Source organism: Enhydra lutris, unplaced genomic scaffold, assembly GCF_002288905.1.
Source record: "Enhydra lutris kenyoni isolate GAN:26980312 unplaced genomic scaffold, ASM228890v2 scaffoldscaffold27, whole genome shotgun sequence".
Classification (NCBI taxonomy): Eukaryota; Metazoa; Chordata; class Mammalia; order Carnivora; family Mustelidae; genus Enhydra; species Enhydra lutris.
In genome coordinates, this window is record NW_019154111.1 from 8749070 (window position 1) to 8768469 (window position 19400).

General features: G+C 42.4%; 1 protein-coding gene across 1 annotated transcript in view; it reads left to right on the top strand.

The window, feature by feature from the left end:
* Positions 1-16852, top strand: part of LOC111151959 (solute carrier family 35 member B4) — a 33165-nt gene extending 16313 nt beyond the window's left edge. The window contains exons 3-10 of the mRNA XM_022510205.1: positions 1011-1113; positions 2720-2769; positions 4596-4677; positions 4897-4957; positions 6464-6573; positions 7616-7691; positions 10649-10724; positions 11581-16852. Of these exons, the coding sequence (XP_022365913.1) occupies positions 1011-1113; positions 2720-2769; positions 4596-4677; positions 4897-4957; positions 6464-6573; positions 7616-7691; positions 10649-10724; positions 11581-11824 (802 nt within the window). The 3' untranslated portion in view covers positions 11825-16852. The remainder of the gene's footprint in view (positions 1-1010; positions 1114-2719; positions 2770-4595; positions 4678-4896; positions 4958-6463; positions 6574-7615; positions 7692-10648; positions 10725-11580) is intronic.
* Positions 16853-19400: the final 2548 nt, after the last annotated feature.

A 19400-nucleotide genomic window follows, 5' to 3' on the forward strand; every position in this document is an offset into this window, starting at 1 on the left:
TTCGACCTCCAAAAAAGTAGCAGTTTTATAGGGTTTAATCTGATATACACGAAAGGCATTTTAATATCTTCTAGATAAAAATGGGGCATACAAATCCAAAATAATTATTTATTCATAATTGTTCATTTATATTTATCCCTTCCCCTAAGTTATTAGGGTTACTGAATTTTGGCTTTTGGTTTTTGCTTTTATTATTAAGGACCTATAAACTGTCAAAAACAGGGGCCCTGATTTTAAATACAACTCCATAACAGTCAGATAATATCCTCATTAATTTGGAGGCCACCAGTTCGGAATGTGAGATAATTTCAGCAGTTGCTAGATTGAAAGTCACCCTTAATTTAGCACATCTTTTCTTTAGAAAGGAATTGTGAAAATTAACAGTAGAAACAAGTATATAGAGGAAATGGTTGGGAGAATTAATCATTACATACAAAGAAATGATAATATTATCCATTCACTGAAAAACCTATTGATGTCTATCAGACAACATTTTTTGTTTTTGTTTTTTTATTTTTTTTAAAAAAGATTTATTTATTTATTAGAGCACGCGCAAGTACACAAGCAGAGGGAGAGGCAGAGGGAGAGGGAGAAGCAGGCTTCCCACTGAGCAGGGAGCCTAACACTGGGCTCGATACCTGGATCCCAGGATTGTGACCTGAGCTGAAGGCAGACGCTTAACCGACTGAGACACCCAGTCACCCCTCAGATAATGTTTTTTGAAGCCTAGTTTCAAATTGCTTGAAAAATATCTTGAGTATACTCAAAAGATTAAAATAGTGTTTCTTGAAACATAGCCTATCATTCAGACTTTTTCCTTGTTAGTCTGGCTTTGGATGTATTTTTATATGTACTTAGTACTGACTTTACATTATCGTAGTGATATAATCTTTTAATCTAGAGGGACTAAAACAAAATACTTTTCTAACCAAACATAACTATTTCCTTCTATACTTGATTTTCTTGAAGTAGTAGATTTTGTGTGATGTGCTGTGATCTCTGCACTTCAGGTACTATGCTGTGATGGTGACCATGTTCTTCACGGTCAGCGTGGTGAACAACTATGCCTTGAATCTCAACATCGCCATGCCCCTGCATATGATATTTAGATCTGTAAGTGCTGTCTGCTGACGGGTGTATGTGCCTCTGGGAAGCCTAAGTGGGTCGATCAAACACTTGACAGAAGTAGAAAGGTCTTACAACAAGTAGAGCCCAGCGTCTAAGAAAGATCTCCTGGATGCGGGAGCAAAGGCTGGCTGGCTTTCATCTGCACAGTAAGGCCGAGAGGGGACAGTTGACTTTCATCCCTCTGAGGTCTTCTGGGTGATCAAGAAAAGGAGCTGAAATCTCCCTGGATAACAGATTTCATGTTTAATTTCCTTTGTCTGATTGATTTTGTTTTTGGACTTGCTATGAATGTCATTTAACTTATTTCTCATCACTTTTGGTTTCTTTCATAAAATTATGTTTACTTCTAGTACATAAAATTGATACTTCCCTTTTTTTTTAAGCAAGAGACTTTTGAGACCATTAAGTAAAGGGAAATTCTTTTTTTTTTTTTTTTTTTAAAGTATTTGCTTACTTTAGAGAGAGTGTGCGCATGCACGGGTGCAGTGAGGGGCAGAGGGGGAGAATCTCAGGGACACTCCTCGCTGAGTGTGGAGCCTGATGCAGGGCTTGATCTCATGACCCTGAGATCATCACCTGGGCCCCAACCAAGAGTGGGACGCTTAACCGACTGAGCCATCCAGGTGCTCTAAATGAAAAGAAATTCATAAAGATTTTTATTTATTTATTTGAGAGCGAGAGACAGAGCGGTGGGGGTGGGAGGGAGCAGCCAGAAGCAGAGGGGGAAGCAGACTCCCCGCTGAGCAGGGAGCCTGATGTGGAGCTCGATCCCAGAACCGTGAGATCATGACCTGAGCTGAAGGCAGACACTTAACTGACTGAGCCACCAAGGCGCCCCAGTAAAGGGAAATTCTTGATGAAGATGGGGTTTCTCCCAGAGCAGCAGAGATTTTTTTCTTCCTCTCACTTTTGGTGGGAGATCTGCATGTAGTTTGTATGTAAGTAAATAAGAACGGAGTGCTCCCTGCAGAGCAGGAAAGACTTCAAGGGGAATGTAGTTAGGATTGCAAAAGAATGCAGAACTGGTGACCATTGGAATTATAACATTTCTGTGTCATCTGAGATTTCTGGAAGATTAAAGATACTATCCTCAAAGGGACTTTTCAGAGCTAATTATAATTACAAAAGTGACTTTCAAAGTACGGAGCACATAATAGACTTTCAATAAACTCTTGCTGATTGAGTGACAGCTTTCCAGAGAAGAGAAAGATCCCTACACGCCTTCTTTCATTAATTAAAACCGGGGGAGAGGAGAAGCTTAGCAAAAGCTCTCACAAATGGATGGAAAAATGTAACAAAATTAAGTCTACAATATAATTTATTTCTGGTAGCCTTAGTTTTAGCTCTGACCAATATTTAGAGAATTGTCATTTTTATTCTCATTGTTATCTTCAGAAGGTGTTACTAATTTACATAACAAATTTGTATGCTTTATACTTGTTGCCATTATAAGAACAAGTGGAACTTACTAATTAATCATCCTAACCACTTCCTTTCTGGCTTTTTCCTGCTTGTCCATGTTCTTACTTATCTCGAGTTATTTTCTTTCCCTGGTGCACTGAAACTCTCTTACTGTTTTCTCCTTTTACAGGGTTCTCTCATTGCCAACATGATCCTAGGAATTATCATTTTGAAGAAAAGGTAAATAATACACTTTCATATTTTGTGTATAGGAAGGATATCCTGAGCCCCATCCCTAGGCTGGATTCCTTTCCTCGTAGTGCCGGTAAGTTTGCTCTCGATCACCTGGTTTGTTTCTTGGTTTTCTCTGTGCCGGTGCTGTGCATCCCAAGGCCGTGGACCAGGTGAGGGGCCCCACCTGTGGCTTTGGAACATTTCCTCTGTGTAGAACAGAACAGCTCTTGTCATCACTGCATCATTAGTACCGTGATAACCTCCAAAGCCAGCTGTTCTAGAATTTTACTGTCCCATGTGGTCTCCACTAACTCCATGGGACTCTTGACATTTAAATTTCAGTTACGTGGGGCACCTGGGTGGCTCAGTGGGTTAAAGCCTCTGCCTTCGGCTCGGGTCATGATCCCAGGGTCCTGGGATGTAGCCCCGCATCAGGCTCTCTGCTCAGTAGGGAGCCTGTTTCCTCCTCTCTCTCTGCCTGCCTCTCTGCCTACTTGTGATCTCCGTCTGTTAAATAAATTTAAAAAAATAAATAAATTTCAGTTACTTAAAATTAAATAAATATTTCGTTTCTCATATTTCAAGTGCTCAGTAGCCACACGTGGCTACTGGCGACCATGTTGGAGAACCCAGATAGGGAACATGAGAGTGCTCTGAAATGTCAGGGGCCTTTCTTAATCATCCGTTGCTCTGGAGAACTTGTATTGGGTCTGTCCTCTTGCATCTGTCCAAGTAAGCCCTGTTGACTCTCCTTGCTGTGTATCACCCAGAGAGCAGGAATTTCCCTTAGGTAACCATCTAATATCAGGAATTTATTAAGTTATTATCTCCTTTTGTGTATTTTGAGTAGAGCCCCTTAGGTTCACAGTGTGTTCCTCGTTCCGGGATTTGAAGACCAAGTCAATACTTACCTCATCCTGCCCTTTGTTAATTTTTAGGCCTGTATTACCAACCTCTCCCTGTCTTGATCTTTCCAGACTCCAGAGTGCCCTTACTTTTCCATTTGCCTCCTCAGGGCCTCTTACTTCATCCTCCCTCTCTCCACCAGCAGGTTGCTCTTGGCCCCCGATCTGCTGCTTAGCCAGGCCTGCTGGCCTGCTACGAGCTGATGTGACCAGAACTGTACAAAGTATTTAACTAGAAAACCTTGACTGGTTCATCCTGTAAATTTAATTCCTTTTTGTCCTTGCCTGAGTCCTTCCGCTTTATCAGTACGAGCCCAAGAGGAATATTAATGATGTGTTTTAGTTAATATGAAATGCCACTGTTCTTACTGCCAGTAGTCCTATTAGTGTAATATTTCTTCCTTTATCCAACTGTGCTGACGTTTAAAAACATTTAAGTCAGTCAGAGGTGTTAAAAAAAAAATCCTCTCCTGACAACGGCCAGTTGAATGATTTTTCCCCCGCCACTGAATCCTGCTACTTGTCCCTTATGATCCGTTCTTCCTCTTGTGTGGTGTGTCTCTGACGCTTGGGTTTGGGTCCCTGAAGACCGGAAGCGCCCCAGGTGGCAGTTCAGATGTGTCCGGCTTTCCCTGGGACCTGAGCAGGATGGCAGAGCCTGTCTGGCCTATGTCTTTTTTTGTTTTTGTGTTCTGACGAAACCTCTCGGTCCACAAACTAACAAACTATTTTAAGCAACACCAGGAAAGGGAGTTTAGTCACCAGTCAGCATCCTGCTTCGTTCATGCCCAGACTTCCGTGTGTGCGAGCCCGTCCGCTGGATTCCGCTGACGGGTGCTCTCGCACGGCGTCTGACTGGGAGCATCGCGTGGAAGTTCGTATCTGTGCTTGTCTTGTCCTGAGGTGTTCTCGTTCTTGTTTTCGCAGATACAGCATTTTCAAATATACCTCCATTGCCCTGGTGTCTGTGGGGATATTTATCTGCACTTTCATGTCCGCAAAGCAGGTGGTAAGAATCGCTTCACAAATCGTTTCTCTTCCCTGCTTGCCGTGGGGGCCCCGGGGTGTTTTATGGACGCGGTACATTGACATGTTTATGCCATGGAAGGATTTGGGTCTCTGCGAGAGAAGAGCGGAGGGGAGAGGGCAACACAGATCGTTCCTTCGTACCCGGGCACCTTGCATGTAGTTCTGGTCTCTCTACCTGGTATTTTCCTGTCTTTCCTAGACTTCCCAGTCCAGCTCGAGTGAGAACGATGGATTCCAGGCATTTTTAAGGTGGCTGCTAGGCAAGTACAGTGATTACAATAAAGCTAATTGCCTCTGAAGTTCTGTTTGCTGAGTTTTCTCCCAAGGGGCGGGTTTCTTGGCAAGAAGCTTTGGCTAAACAGATCATGCCACAGAAGAGAGAGGCACCTGGGATCACCCATCTCTGAACTTCGCTGTTCAGAACATGAAAAAAAAGAAAATGTCCACATTCAGGGTAATGTATTCTACAGCATGGTTCCACGATTTCCGTGGCTGCCAGTGGTATGGAACGAAAAGTGCACATCCGTTTGCCTGTCACTCTCCCTGCGCGAGTGCATAGAATGTCCTCCATTTCTGCTTGGTCTGTCTCCTGAGTAGAAGCAGTCAATGTCCAAGGGACTCATTTCTAAATCTTAGATTCATTTTCTTCATAAGTTAGCTCTTCCATAATGAGTGTTCCCAAACCCGACTGATCATCAGAGTCTCCTAGGGAATTTTTAAAAATATGAGTATCTCTTTGTGGAACTCATTAGATCACTCCTATAGAGCTCTGGCCTTGTGTTGTTGGATACGGAGGTGAAACTCTTTGCAAGTGCAGTCCATGACAGTAGTAACAGGGTGAGGGTAAGCCGAAGAGAAATAGCAACGAAAGAACTAGAATCTCCCTGTTGCTTGGCTTCGAAAATTTATCCCTTTAAGGTCGCTCTTCTTTACAAAAAAAAAATCATCGTGAACTGTTAGAAAACACTTTATCCAATAAGAAAAATTTCCAGAGGATATAAACATACAATTCATGGGGAAAAATTAATATCTAATTACTGTATGTTCAGCCTCAGTACTCTTAGAGAGATGCAAATTGAAACCAAAATGCAGTACCTTTTTATTTTTGGCCTATTAAAATGGCAAGACAGTAAACAATTATCCTCATTGCTGTAGGGGGTGCAGTAGGACAACCATTTTTGTATAAACTGTTTATGGTAGAAATTGACACGGCCTTTCTGGAAAAATTTATGTACTGTTTTAAAAATGTCTGCAACTTCTGACTGTAATTTTGTTTAGGAAAGTTTACCCTAAGGAAATCATCAACATTTCGTTTAAAGATTTATGTACAAGGATATACATTGATTTCAATGGTGAAATAATTGGATGTAACCTAATCATTCGCATGTTGTAAGACCTTTACTATGGTCCCTCCACGTGATAAAGTCATGGAGCTGTGGGTTCATACCTTGGAAGAAATTCTAATGAATGACTTGAAGGAAAATCCAAAAAAAAAAAATCCAAAAAAAGGATTGTGAAGAAAGCAAGATGTACATTTGTATGTTCATTATGATCCCGTGTTAGCATAAAATATATACATAAATATATAGAGAGAGCAAACTATCAAGGAATGGGTAGTGATAATGTGGTTGATTTTTACTTCTTTAAAAAATTTTGTACATGTTCTACAGCTGGCTTGTAATAAATGTAGAACAGTCAGTGTTCTTTAGGAAAATGTGTGGAAATGAGCAAATCCAGTATCTTATCACCGGTTTTTGTGTTTTCAGGGATTGGGGCACTGACGTTTGCACTTCTGATGTCAGCACGGATGGGTATTTTCCAGGAGACCCTATACAAACAATTTGGGAAACATTCCAAGGAGGCTTTGTTTTATAATGTAAGCAATTTCTTGAGCCTGAGATAGATTAAAAAGTACTCAACTGTACTCTGTTATTTCAAACAAAATATGCGTTTTTCTGGTGTAGTTGAAGGACCACATATTTTTAATAGGCTACGAGTGTGTATTCTGAGCCACTGTTCTCTGCATGAGCCGCTCATGATCGGTCAGTGTGAACCTAGCATGTCCCGTAAACCAGGAACAACGTCTGCGGATTAGGACCTTCACCCCCACCCCCCAGTGTTCCTATAGATGAAATCGAGTGAAACCACTATGGAAACCTTGAACAGGAAAATAAGTTCCAAAAACCCCATGCAGAGGGGGCTGTGGGCAGGCGGACAAGCATTTGAGGGAAGGGGGGGGACAGCATCCCTCCGGGGAGCGCTCTGTACTCAATGGAGAGTTCCGTTAGCTAATTCTCTGTTCTTCTGCTCCTTTTTTGGAAACTGCTAAGCCAGAGCCGCCCCCTCTAACTGTACTCTTCCTCCAGCCTCTCTCTTGTGGAGAGAACATCCCCAGCACAGCCCCTCAAGGTCCCGGGCGGTAGAGATGCCGCCAGCCTCAGGGTTTGGAGGTTCGTCACTGCCAGCTTTTGTATTGAAGCTGTAGACAATCAGGCTGAGATATTTAACTGGAACTGGAGTGTGTGGCTGGGAATTTAAAAAATAAGGAACAGGCTCTCTGCTTCACGTCTTTGTTTTAGAACAGTACCTGGCACGGGGTAGCTGCCCTGTAACGGGCCGAATGACTTTGAGTTTAAGCTTCCCTTTTGCTGAGGGAAGGATGCTGGCTCCATTTTTTTGTTCAGTGTGTGATGATCTCTGACTCCAGTCCATAAGGACCAGAGCTGCAGCTTGGGGTCAGTAGCCTGTTGGACAGTGTCACGTGGTCCAAAGCCCTGGATACGTTTAACCTAACGAGTCTGAATTGCTTTTCTTGATCCTGCTTGTCAGCTCGTAAAACTGGGAGTCGTTGTGAAGCTGCCCTGCGGTTTCTGTAGTACATCTGTATGTAAATTTACACGAACTCTTTCTTCCCACAGCATGCCCTTCCACTTCCTGGCTTCATTTTCCTGGCTTCCGACATTTATGACCATGCAGTTCTGTTCAATAAGTCTGGTGAGTCTGGGGTTAGCTGGTGGAATCCCCTGGCAGGTTCTGGGGCCACTTCTCAGTTTCGCCATTGACTTGACGATCTTACCCAAATCACCGCCCTATGGGGAGCCATCCCCACTCTACCTCCCGGGGATACCGTGCTGTTCGTCAGCCGTTGCAGTGGCAAAAGCTTTTCCAGATGCTTCTCAGTTATTTGCAAACAATGTAATAGAGTATCTTCACATTTTCTATTTTGCTTTGGAATTTGTGTGTTTGTGTTTGCATGTGGAACGTTTGATGTTTTGAGAATGCCAAAAAATAGCAGTACCGCCCCGCAGAGGTGGGACCGTGAGAAACCAGGCAGCCATCAGCTCTGCCTGCTCCGGCCCGCCCTTTGCTGCAAAGGCAAAGGCAGACCCGCTCACACACACCGTCCTAGCTCCCTTGGAGTGAAGGGAAACAAACCATGAGGGGGCTTTTTTCAAAGGTAAAGGGTAGGAAATAAAGCAGCAGGAATAAGCAAAATTTGTTCAGATGTCTACAGGGTAAGTTAGCTGTTACTTGTTAAAGGGACTGTTTAATCAACTAGCTAAAATTGCCAATTAACTTGAAGGGAATTACCTACCTGATGTGACTGACTGAAAGATGTAGTGTTTATACAGACAAAGGAACACACAGGAACAAATAAACATGTGTAATGTTAAGGCTTTCTCTTGCTCATATCTAAAATGGTAGGTGTATTTTGTGGAGTGGCGGTATGTGCCCCGTAAACTTGTTTGCCATCAGAACCTGCGTTAGGAAGTTGTGAATGCTTTCTGTTGGGAGTTCGCAGTGTTGTCTGTCCCATTCACCCACAGAAAGTGTGTGATGAAGGTAGTGTGTCAAAGTTTTGTTTTTTTTTTAAGATTTTATGTATTTATTTGACAGAGATCACAAGTAGGCAGAGAGGCAGGCAGAGAGAGAGGGGGAAGCAGGCTACCTGCTGAGCAGAGAGCTCGATGCGGGACTCAATCCCAGGACCCTGAGATCATGACCTGAGCCAAAGGTAGAGGCTTAACCCATTGAGCCACCCAGGCGCCCCTGTCAGAAAGTTTTTAAGGTTCTGAATTACTCAATCATTTCTGACTTTTTTTTTTTTTTTTTGGAGATGTAATTGACACATAGCCATTTTTGACACAATAATTTTTAAGGTCCCTTGAGAGTTTGCACATAGCGATGGACCATTGATATAAAAATATTATCAGATTCCTTGGGATTGATTTTGATTTAGTTACTAGAATGCTGCTTCTAAAAGTCACAGGGATGGTATTTACGTAAAATCTTTTTTAGAGTATGCCTTCAACTTCTTCAGAATCATCCTTGAGTTAAGTATGTTTTCTTTTTTCCTCTTGCTTGTCTTAGGTTATCTCAGATGAACCTGTTATCCTTGAATTTGTTACGAGAATTGAATATCCACCTAAATATTTTGAGTCCTACTGATTGACTCTTACATAGCAAATTGATACAGTGGATCTCTGGAGCTATTAAACAGTAATAATGTTACTTGTCTTTTCAGTGTTTCAGAGACAGTTGAATAACACATTATGGGGATTTCCCACTAGTTTAGACAGTTATATTACATATATGTGTGTGTGTGTGTGTGTGTGTGTGTGTGTATGGATTTTTATGTTTTGCAAAAGAAAAGTAACATTCCTTTACTAAGGAGATCTCACTGTCACTGTTAGAATTTCCTAAGTTACACAGAATAATTCTACCCCCCAAACACCTTAGGAATTTTTAAAGACTGATCGTTTGAGAATTACTATGTCCTTAGTCTCTTTGATCTTGAATATTTTATTTCCTCCCAATATTTGCTATGCAAGCCTCATAAACGTAAGAATGCATTTAAAGGAAGAAAAGTTACAGTTCTATAGCCTTAGACGTCAGCTAATTTCATTTTAGCAGTTTTTTTCCAGACACTGCTTACATACATTTTTACATAGTCGTCATCCTTGTGTGGATACATTTCATACTTGCTTTTTCACTTGCCTTCTTTTTTGTGTGAGTGTATATAATCTTCATGATTCTTTTTTCATCAAATGTGTCCCGCCTCATTTAGTGAAAGTTCCTTTAAGGCTTACACAGCCGTTGAGATTGATTTGGTTTTTCCTCATTATAAATAGTACTCCATCAATGGAGAACTTCTTTCTTCTTTTGAATTAATGAGGATTAATTCCTAAGAATGACTGTCAATACTTGTGTGGTCCCTTAATGTGAGCATTATGAAATGGATTTAAACACACACACACACACACACACACCAGTAGATACTACCAAATGAGTGGCTGCCAATTCCACTACTGCCTTTCCAGATTAGGATTTTATACATTTTTAATTGCTGTTTTAATAGAGTCTAAAATGGTAGAACCCTGTTTAGTTTTGAATTCTTCGATTACTAGTAGGATCGCATATATTTCCAAATGGAATTTGTGGGTTGTCTTTACTCTTGGGTCGATCGTCAGGTAAGGGCACGTCATTTGTAACTTCTCTGTGCCTCGCAGTGTTTCTTTGTAAAGTGGGGTCCTAGTTAGGTGGATGGTGAAGAGTTTATCTTACAGTTGCATTAAGTAATTTAAGAAACCAATGTAATGGGGGCACCTGGGTGGCTCAGTGGTTAAGCCTCTGCCTTTGGCTCAGGTCATGGTCTCAGGGTCCTGGGATCGAGCCCCGAATCGGGCTCTCTGCTCAGCAGGGAGCCTCCCTTCCTCTCTCTCTCTGCCTGCCTCTCTGCCTACTTGTGATCTCTGTCTGTCAAATAAATAAAATCTTAAAAAAAAAAAAAAAGAAACCAATGTAATGACTCTTGAGACCTGGAATCAAGGGAAGTAAAGTGGCGTACAGTCCAGTTCTGCTTGCGAGGGAAGTAGTGTTGCTGTCTCTGTTACGTTCGGTCTCCATTCAGCTGTCAGAAATATGACCGTCTCCCCTCTCCATCTTTGCAGAATTGTATCAAGTTCCGGTCATTGGTGTGACAGTGCCCATCATGTGGTTCTACCTCCTCATGAATGTCATCACTCAGTATCCTTTGCGCTCCTCTGCCATGAGGTCTGCTCTGTGGTCTTTTGACTGAGGAATGTTTATTCTTCTAACGGTGTATGACATGAGTTCCGTCTCTGCCTTGATCTATTCTGTACTACCGGAGACAGAGCTGCCCATCCAGTTAGTGCCTTCGTGGGGGGCCAGAGGTTAGTGCTGCAGCAGGTTGGTAAGTCACTGGGCACCATAAAGAGACTGCTCTGGGGGGAGGTATAGAAATCAATGGATCACCAAGTAATAGTATAGGACGTGAATGCTCTGTGATTTCTGCTGGAGTTGTTCGGTGGCCTAGGATATGTCTCAGGCTGCCACAAAATTCTGTAAGAAATTTCAAACTAACTAAACCTAATTTTTTAAATGGTTCCTTTGAACAACCTGAAGTAGGTTATAAAATCATGAAGGGTCTGAAACCACGAAACAGGTCGAGATTGGTCTCACTCCTCTGACGTCACCTAGTAGATTGGCCAGCAGAGTTCCTCTTTGGACAAAGAGGTGGAGCCCGGGTCCTTATATTAAGTAGGTTTGCTGACATTTATTGAAAGTGTTACCTACCTTCTGTCACTACTTGGGAGGGGACCATCACCGTACACCGTGTGAGGAACTCGGAGCGAGAACAGTGGGCGGTCTGCAGGCAGCTTCAGGGGAGGATCTGCAGAGGAGTGGTAGGACGTTCACTCAGTTAAGATGTTCTACTGAGGAAGAGCCTCCGAGCAGCCATAGCCCACCCATGTCTTCTGGTTCTTAGAATATGAGCATTTAAACCAAGAGCGATGCCAGAATGTTCTCCCTGGTGTTCTCTCTCTAGTCTGCCGAAACCACCTTAACCCACCCCCCCCAGGTACGTGTGCATCCGGGGCGTCTTCATTCTCACCACGGAGTGCGCCTCCCTCACCGTCACCCTTGTCGTGACCCTACGCAAGTTCGTCAGCCTCATCTTTTCCATCTTGTACTTCCAGAACCCTTTCACTCTGTGGCACTGGCTGGGTACCTCGTTTGTCTTCATTGGCACCCTAATGTACACAGAAGTGTGGAACAACCTAGGGACCACAAAAAGCCAGCTTCAGAAGGACAAGAAGAACTGAGGCCTGCCCGGAGCAGAGACCAGGGTCGTGATGTGCTAGGGTCTGGTGAAGGGCTGGCCACCCTTCCACGTTCGTCAGCGCTGAAGTGTTGAACCAACCATGTACCAGAGAATCCTCAGAAGGAGGGACGTCTCAGATTTCTTAAGGCTGTACAGACAGTGTCTGTGGACTCCAAATGGAAACCCCTCAACCATGAAGTAGAAACAAGAACAGTTCTCTGCTCTTGAACAGCCAGCGCGTTTGTTACTTGTTTACCAAAATATTTAGTACTGTTACTTGTTTATTGAGTTCCGAGTCCCCACAGCTAGTAGTTTTATATCCGTGTTCAGTGGTGGTCTCTTGTTGCCATTCTGATGATTCTCTGCCACACAGTCATTATCATCCTGTGGCCTCGTCCTTTTTTTCTGTCACCTTTCCCCTCCCCGCCCCAACCCCTGCAGCCCTGTCGGCGAGTCAGATGCATCATCATCAGGAAACAACTGAGCTGAGACACCGGTGACACTGGGACTGGAAAAGAAGCAGTTGTCCCTGTGAGCCGAGCCCTTGTCACACTGGAGCAGGGCTGGTGGGAATCCTTTCCCACATCTTGCCTTTTTTTTTTTTTTTCCTTTTTTCCTATGCAAAAGTCTGTTGCTTTCTCTGCCTAGAACAGACCTTCAGCGTCTCTCTGAGGCACAGTTAATAAGAAAGGTTGTGTATGACTTGGGAGAGACGTTTCCTGGCATGAAGCCCTGTGGCTCTGAGTGGAGATGGTGCTGGGAGTGGCTGGTCCTCGGTGGCCCCCAGAGGGCCACAGCTCCGGGCTGGTGCCAGCGGGTGCCTTTCCTGCTGGGAAGGCTGCTTAAAACCAGAGAGATTGAGTTCTGCCTGTCAGGCTGACAGAGTCATGGTCAGTCAGGCTAAGGAGGAGACTAGTACATGGGGGGTGTGGTGTATAAATCAGGTCCAGTCACAACGAAAATGAAGGTTTTTTTTCCCCCCTTCTTTCCTATGAAGTATCTTAGTGTTCTTGATGAGTGTTCACAGGTGGTTGGGAGGTAATGTGTTTTGCTCTGTGTGGAAATATGATGCCCCTTTTGGCTAATCATTTCGGAGGTGTGGTCTTTCCTTGCTGGGGTAATTTTGAGAACAAGGAACACTATCAGTATAGTGTGTGTAGGGGTGTGTGTGTGTGTGTGTGTGTGTGTGTGTGTGTGTGTGTGTGTGTAGTTTCTGCGATAATATTGGAGGAGAAAAGAACATGAAAGTCTGTTCTTTTATTGCCTCATTTTTCACTCAGCACCCCCCGCCCCATCATTAACCTCACAGGAGTACCTGCCGCTTTTGGGCACGGACTGTCTTAAATTGCGGTGTGGTTCTGCAGATCTGCTTGGCTCACCTGTGGTGTGGCAGGGGTCCGCCGCCGCCTGCCTACAGCTGGTCTCTGATGGGGTCTGAGATAAGTCCCAGAGCCTTTGGGTCGCTCTGGGGGAGTAACTTAAGCCACCTCATTGTCCTCTGCATGTTAATCACGGGTTTTCAGACTCATTTGTTGCTCTAGATGTGGACAGCTTTCCAGTGCTGATCACTGGTCTGCCCCAAAAGATGCTGAATTTGGCGTGAACCCATTCATGGAATCAAAAGGCATTTTCTTTGAAATATGTAGAGTTCTTCAGACTGATGGTGCTATAAGTAGCATGTGTTAAATATCCTCTTAAAAACAAAAGCTATTTTTTTTTTAAATCACTTAATAGAAGAACGTGTCCCTAGGGGCTGTTGGATTGCTGTGTATCTGGAGTCTTAACAGGCTGTCCTAACTCAGTGTCATCCTTTTTATGTTGATGAAAATTTTTAGTAATTGAAATGTGTCGGTGCACACAGACAGCATTTAACTGAGTCTATTAGATTTTAGATTCTGGCTTTAGAAAGTACACGTTCCTCAGTCTGAACACCTCTGCTGGTTTTATTAACAAGAGGTTACATATGGACAGATTATGCACTTAAGCAAAAAATGAACGTGTGTAAGAACAGAATGTCTGAAATGCTCTGTGAGTTGATTTTCGCTCTAGTGGCCAGATGTAAGAAAATATGTCTAATGGACACTAGAACTTTCATTAACAACTTGTTTTTGGACCATTTATTTCCAGAGGATAACTGCTTTTTCAATCCAGGTTGAAACTAATTTCAGCTTTTATGAAATAGGCAAATAAACCATTTTGTAAAGGACCAGACCCATGCGACAGAAGGAGAAATGTCTATTAAAATGCTTTTCCTCTTTCTCGGTCAAAACTATGTAACTGTGTACCTCAGAGATAGAGTTTGTTTACAAAAGAGATTGGTGTTTAAGATAGCCAAAACTCTACCCTTAGAGCAAAGATCAGATAGCAGATGGCACTAGCCAGAAAGTATACTGTGTGTGTGTGTGTACATGCGTACACATGCCTGTGTACCCACTTAACAGCTGGACCAGTGCCATAGATAAATAGGAGAAAGTGGTGGATATTTTAGTTCTATTGATGTAATACCTACATAGCCTTTACCACAATTCTGTCCTCTCATTATAAATGCTTTTTCATTTTTTGACTTTTTTCTTGATCTTTTAATTTTCCTTTCCATCTAAAACAATCATTAATGTACTTGGTAACTGTCTATCAAGTTTTAAAGTATTTAGACACAATCTGTTCTTCTGGGAAGATTACCTGACATTTTTAAAGCTTTCTAATAACTTGAGGTCACTTCTCGAGCACCCGTCCCCCCTTCTGCCTTATTTTGTTTCCCTCCTGAGCCCCACCTCCAGTGTCCTCACCGCACTTTCTGTTCACTTGTGTACTTCTCCACTGAAGATTTGTATAGTTTCCCACACCTGTAATCTTGTATCTGTTTATGCCTCTATTCTCTGGGGCCTCTCAGATGTTTTTGTGGGTTTTTACAAGGTATTTATATCTGTGTAGCACGTATTTTGTTAGACATTGTTGTAAGTATTGATACTTGGCATGTTAAGATCTGGCCCATAAGTATGAACATGAGGGTGAATGTAAAATGTTTATATATTTTATTACCTGAAACTGGGGCTGAAAATCTTAACCACCCTGTCCTGCAGTAGTTGGAAAATAATGTTCTTATTTCCTCCTTCCATCCCATCTTGAGCTCAGTTTACTCAGCACTGCCAGATGCCTAGGGAGAGGGAAGGTGGAAAACCCCAGGAATTAATCCAAGCCAGTGAATTAGCTGTTAGGCTGGAGGACCAATTGGCGGGTCAGAGTGAAGGGGAGGAAGAAATTTTCCTGTCCAAGGTTCTTCCAGCTGGATTAGGAGTTAAATTTCCATGAGACAGATTAACAGGAGAAAAAATCAGTTTTATTTTGTGCACCCGGAGTCCCGATAATGAAACCGAAACCTAAACAAAAGACCAAAGCAGGCATTTTTTAAAATACACATTTTAGACTGTAAACCTGTCAGGAATTGACAGAAAATGGATGTTTGGGAGCTTTATTAAGGAATTTGGGCTTTGGTAGTAGATTAGTAAAAATATAACCAGGTTTATTTCTACAGCTTCCTTGGCTTTAAATAAAGGTGGTGTTTTGTTTTGTTTTTTCCCCCTGTTTTCTTAGTGTGGGGAGGGTACCTTTCACAGAGGAGTGTCTGAGTGTCCTTGTACCTGTTGTTTCCCACATGGTTTCAATTCAAAATCCTGAGTATGCCATCGTGGTGCACTATGGATGGCCTGCCCGGGGCCCCTGCAGTCCCCTCCTCTGAAACTTCCGTGGAAGTCTCACACATTAAAAGTTGACAGATTGTTCCATGTCAGTGAACCAGTCTGGGTTCTGACGGGAGGTAGTTAAACTCATTTTAGGAGGCGGTGATGTATTCTCAGTCCAATGGTTCAAATCAGGAATGAATGAGCCATTTCTGTGGAAACAAAAGCCGTGGTTCATGACTGGATCAAATTAGAAACCAGTTTCAGAGTGTAGCCAGTCAAGTGGATTTCTAGATGACAGGCAGTGGCAGTCTGATGTATTTTCTGGGTTTGTAAATTGAGTTTTATGGCGATCTTTTTGAGTAGCCCATCGAGCAGTGGGCATGGAGATCGTCTACATATGAGCTGTTGTGATTTCTCTGACGTTTAAGTTGTTTATGTGCAGTTTGCAGGGCTTCAGGAGAAAGGACAGTTTTTGGTTATCAAGTTCTTCCAAGTAAAAAGGATGGGGAAAAAAAACCCAAAAATGTTAGTTGGGGGAGCTGTAGCCAGGCCCTGGAGAAAACCAGAAGAAATCAGGATCTTGTCCAGTTTATAATGAACCGTATTTGGAAATAGTATTCACAAAGGTATGTTATTGAAACAGTTTTTCTCTTTATAATCACACTCATTTTTACCAAATATAGCCCAGTTGAGACTAATTGGTTTGCGAAAGAAGCCTAGTTTTTTAAAACTTGGTTTAAGTGCAGCAAGAATTGTGATTGAGCTCATAGGCTCTTTTTATAAGGCCTCTCCAGACTGACCTTGACAGTCTTTCAACGTTGGCAGCCGAGTCAGATACTTGCCACAGACTTCAACTGTAGCACCTAGAGATTTGGATTCATTCTTTCTCAAGGTCCCAAAAGTATCCCAAGTTTCTTGCATCTGCCAGGAAGTGACCTTCCCTCTTCACATGGTAAGTTTGCTGGGAACTCTGTCAGCAGGATATTAGGCTATTTTTTCAGAGGGCTTCCTTGGTTCCATATAGTCAACCTTAGTTCCTTAAGCGCTCTGGTAATACCTGAGTTTATGCAGGTCTCCCTCAACTAGGCATTCCAGTCAAAACCCCAGTAATATAACCAGTGTTTCCAGTTGTGTTCCGTTACTCTTATTGAAGTTACACAAGTGAATATATTATGAAAATATAAAAATACTGGGAGTTTCTGAGTTCTGAAGGGATCAGGTAGAAGATAAATGTTTTATTCACCGAGGTATATTTTATCAAATTGCTGTAAGTTACAATTACCTTAATTTCTTTAAATCTGGAAAAACAATGTTTCAACAAAAGAAAGTCATAAAAATTATAATCATCCTCAACTCATTCAGTCCCATGTTGTTCTTGTGCTTAAACTAATTCTTACCGAGTTCAGTTGCATGATCTTATTATCAGAAACCTGTACTCTGATTTCTTTCCATGAGTCTCAGTGCAGATGAAACACATTTGAAGGAGGGCTTGTAAAAGCATCTGAGTATAACTAGAAACAACGAAAAGACTTAAAAGTGGCCGTGGTTAGAGATCTGATTAGAGTTCATGACCATGCAGTTGACAAGGAAGTTCAGTTATTTCTGTGACACACACCACTTCAGGGTAACATATGAGGACATACCTGATTTCTGAGAGTTTCATACAGTTTTTAGTAACATTTCTACATCTAATCTGAGAGGGTTCAGTATCACTCAGAGGACAGAGCTTCCCATGTAAGTTAACAAGCCTAATTAGTGTACTCTTTTTATATAGGAGATGAAATATCCATGGGCCCCCTAGAATATTTCAGTTAGATTGTGATGATAAGACTATAGAATTTGATTTTGGAAAGTGTGTCAATAAACATCAAAATGTCTGAACATTTTATTAAATAGGATCCCTGATCATTCTGGAATATTTAACCAAAGTGACAATAAAAGATTTTAAAGGCAAATACTGAAGGTTACATAATTGTGAGCAAAACTTGGCTCTTTTGATATTGAAGAGTCAGTTTTCCTGAATGATCAAAGATCTGATGAAGACATAGAATCTGAGGTTATTGGTTTGCTTTTCATCAATTATAAACAAAACTCTTTAATGTTAGAACTTAAATTTATTCTAATCTTAGCCATTACTGACCATACATAAAGTCTGTAAACCTACAACTTTCTTTTTTCACATTCAGATTTTGTTCTAAGTTTTCCCTCAACAAAAATGTCTTTGCATTCCTCGTACCTCTTATTGAAAGCATTTTCCTTGTATACAGAGTTGGTTCCTTTATTGGGGGTAGCTTTAACCCATTCGATTTGAATTCTTAAGTGAAGTTCGAAGTAGGAAAACCTTGATCTCCCCTTCTCTGAAGGCTGACTGGACAGCTTCTGCACAACAGAGGATGGAGAGACCCCAGAGAGAACAGAGAAAGAGACAGACGTGGTAACAACTGGGAACTCCCACCCCAACACTGTAAACTGAGCGACTGAACAGATTTATCTGCCCTGGGGCTCAAGTAATATTCTAGTTGCCTTTTTAGACCATGGCTTCTTAAAGGATTAGCTTCCTACCAAGCAATATGGGCCTGCTGGAACACTCTCAGGTTGGAGAAGCTGCAGCATGTCCCTGTTCACACTCCTCCACCTTGATGGTGCAGAGGTAGATGGGCTCCGGGCTGGCCTGCTGCTTCTGTGAGCCTGGGGCCCAGCACACACTGGGTAGACCTGGACAGCATTGACTGTGCCTTCAGCTGTAACACAAGGTGACACAGGGGCAAAGCATCTCAGGACACTCTAGATGACTTGCCTGGCCCCCCTTACACATACTGCTGTGGGACTTTCTGCCCAGGCTTCCTGTGGCTCCCGCTGACTTACCAGGATGTCCCCTGCAGAAAAAGCCCTGGATCCCCCAGCTGGCCTTCACTTTCAGCTTCAGCTGTCCTGGTAGAGTGGTCTCCGCAGAACCCTGGGATCCCCAGCCCTCACACCTGCTATAGCTCTGGCCAGGCCCACAGTCTACACCAGACATCCTTGCACCAGGCAATTTCTTCAAGTTTAGAAAGGAAGTAGCTGATATACCTACTTCTTGGAAATAAACACAAACACAATGAAAAATGTGCTCTAAAGAAAAGCACGAAACTTCAGGAAAAGAACCAAATGAAATGGAGATCACCAGTCTACCTGATAGACACGAGAGTGGATGAACTCAGAACTTCAACAAAGAAAAAATATAAAAAGCCAATCAGAGTGAAAGACTATAGTAACCAATGAAAAATACACTAGAAAGAATCATCAGCAAATTAGAGGATGCTGAGGAGTGGATCAGTGATCTGGAAGCCCAGCTGGTGGAGAGCATACAACCTGAAGAGCAAAAGAAATTTTAATATGCATAGGTTAAGAGATTGCTGGGACAACATCAAGCATCTTGACATTCACATTATAGGACTCCCAGAAAGAAGAGAGAAAGAGAAAAGGGCAGAAAACTTATCTAACCTGGGGAAGGAAACAGACATCCAGGTCCAGGGGGCACAGAGAGCCCCAAACAAGATCAAACCAAGGGAAGGCCACAACAAGACACATAATTAAAATGTCAAAGATTAAAGATAGAGAATCTTAAAAGGAGCCCGTGAGAAGCAACTAGGCATGTACAAGGAAACCCCCCCATAAAGCTGTATGATTTTTCAGAAGTTTTGCAGGCCAGAAAGGAGAGTCATGACACATTCAAAGTGCTGAAAAGAAAAAAACCTATAACCAAGAGTTCTTTACCAAGCAAGATGGTCATTCAGAATTGGAGGGAGAAGAAATTTCTCAAACCAAAGGTAAAGGAGTTTATCACCTCTCAACTGTCCTTAACAAGAAATGTTAAAGGGAATTCTTTAAGTGGAAAAGAAAAGCCCATAATTAGAA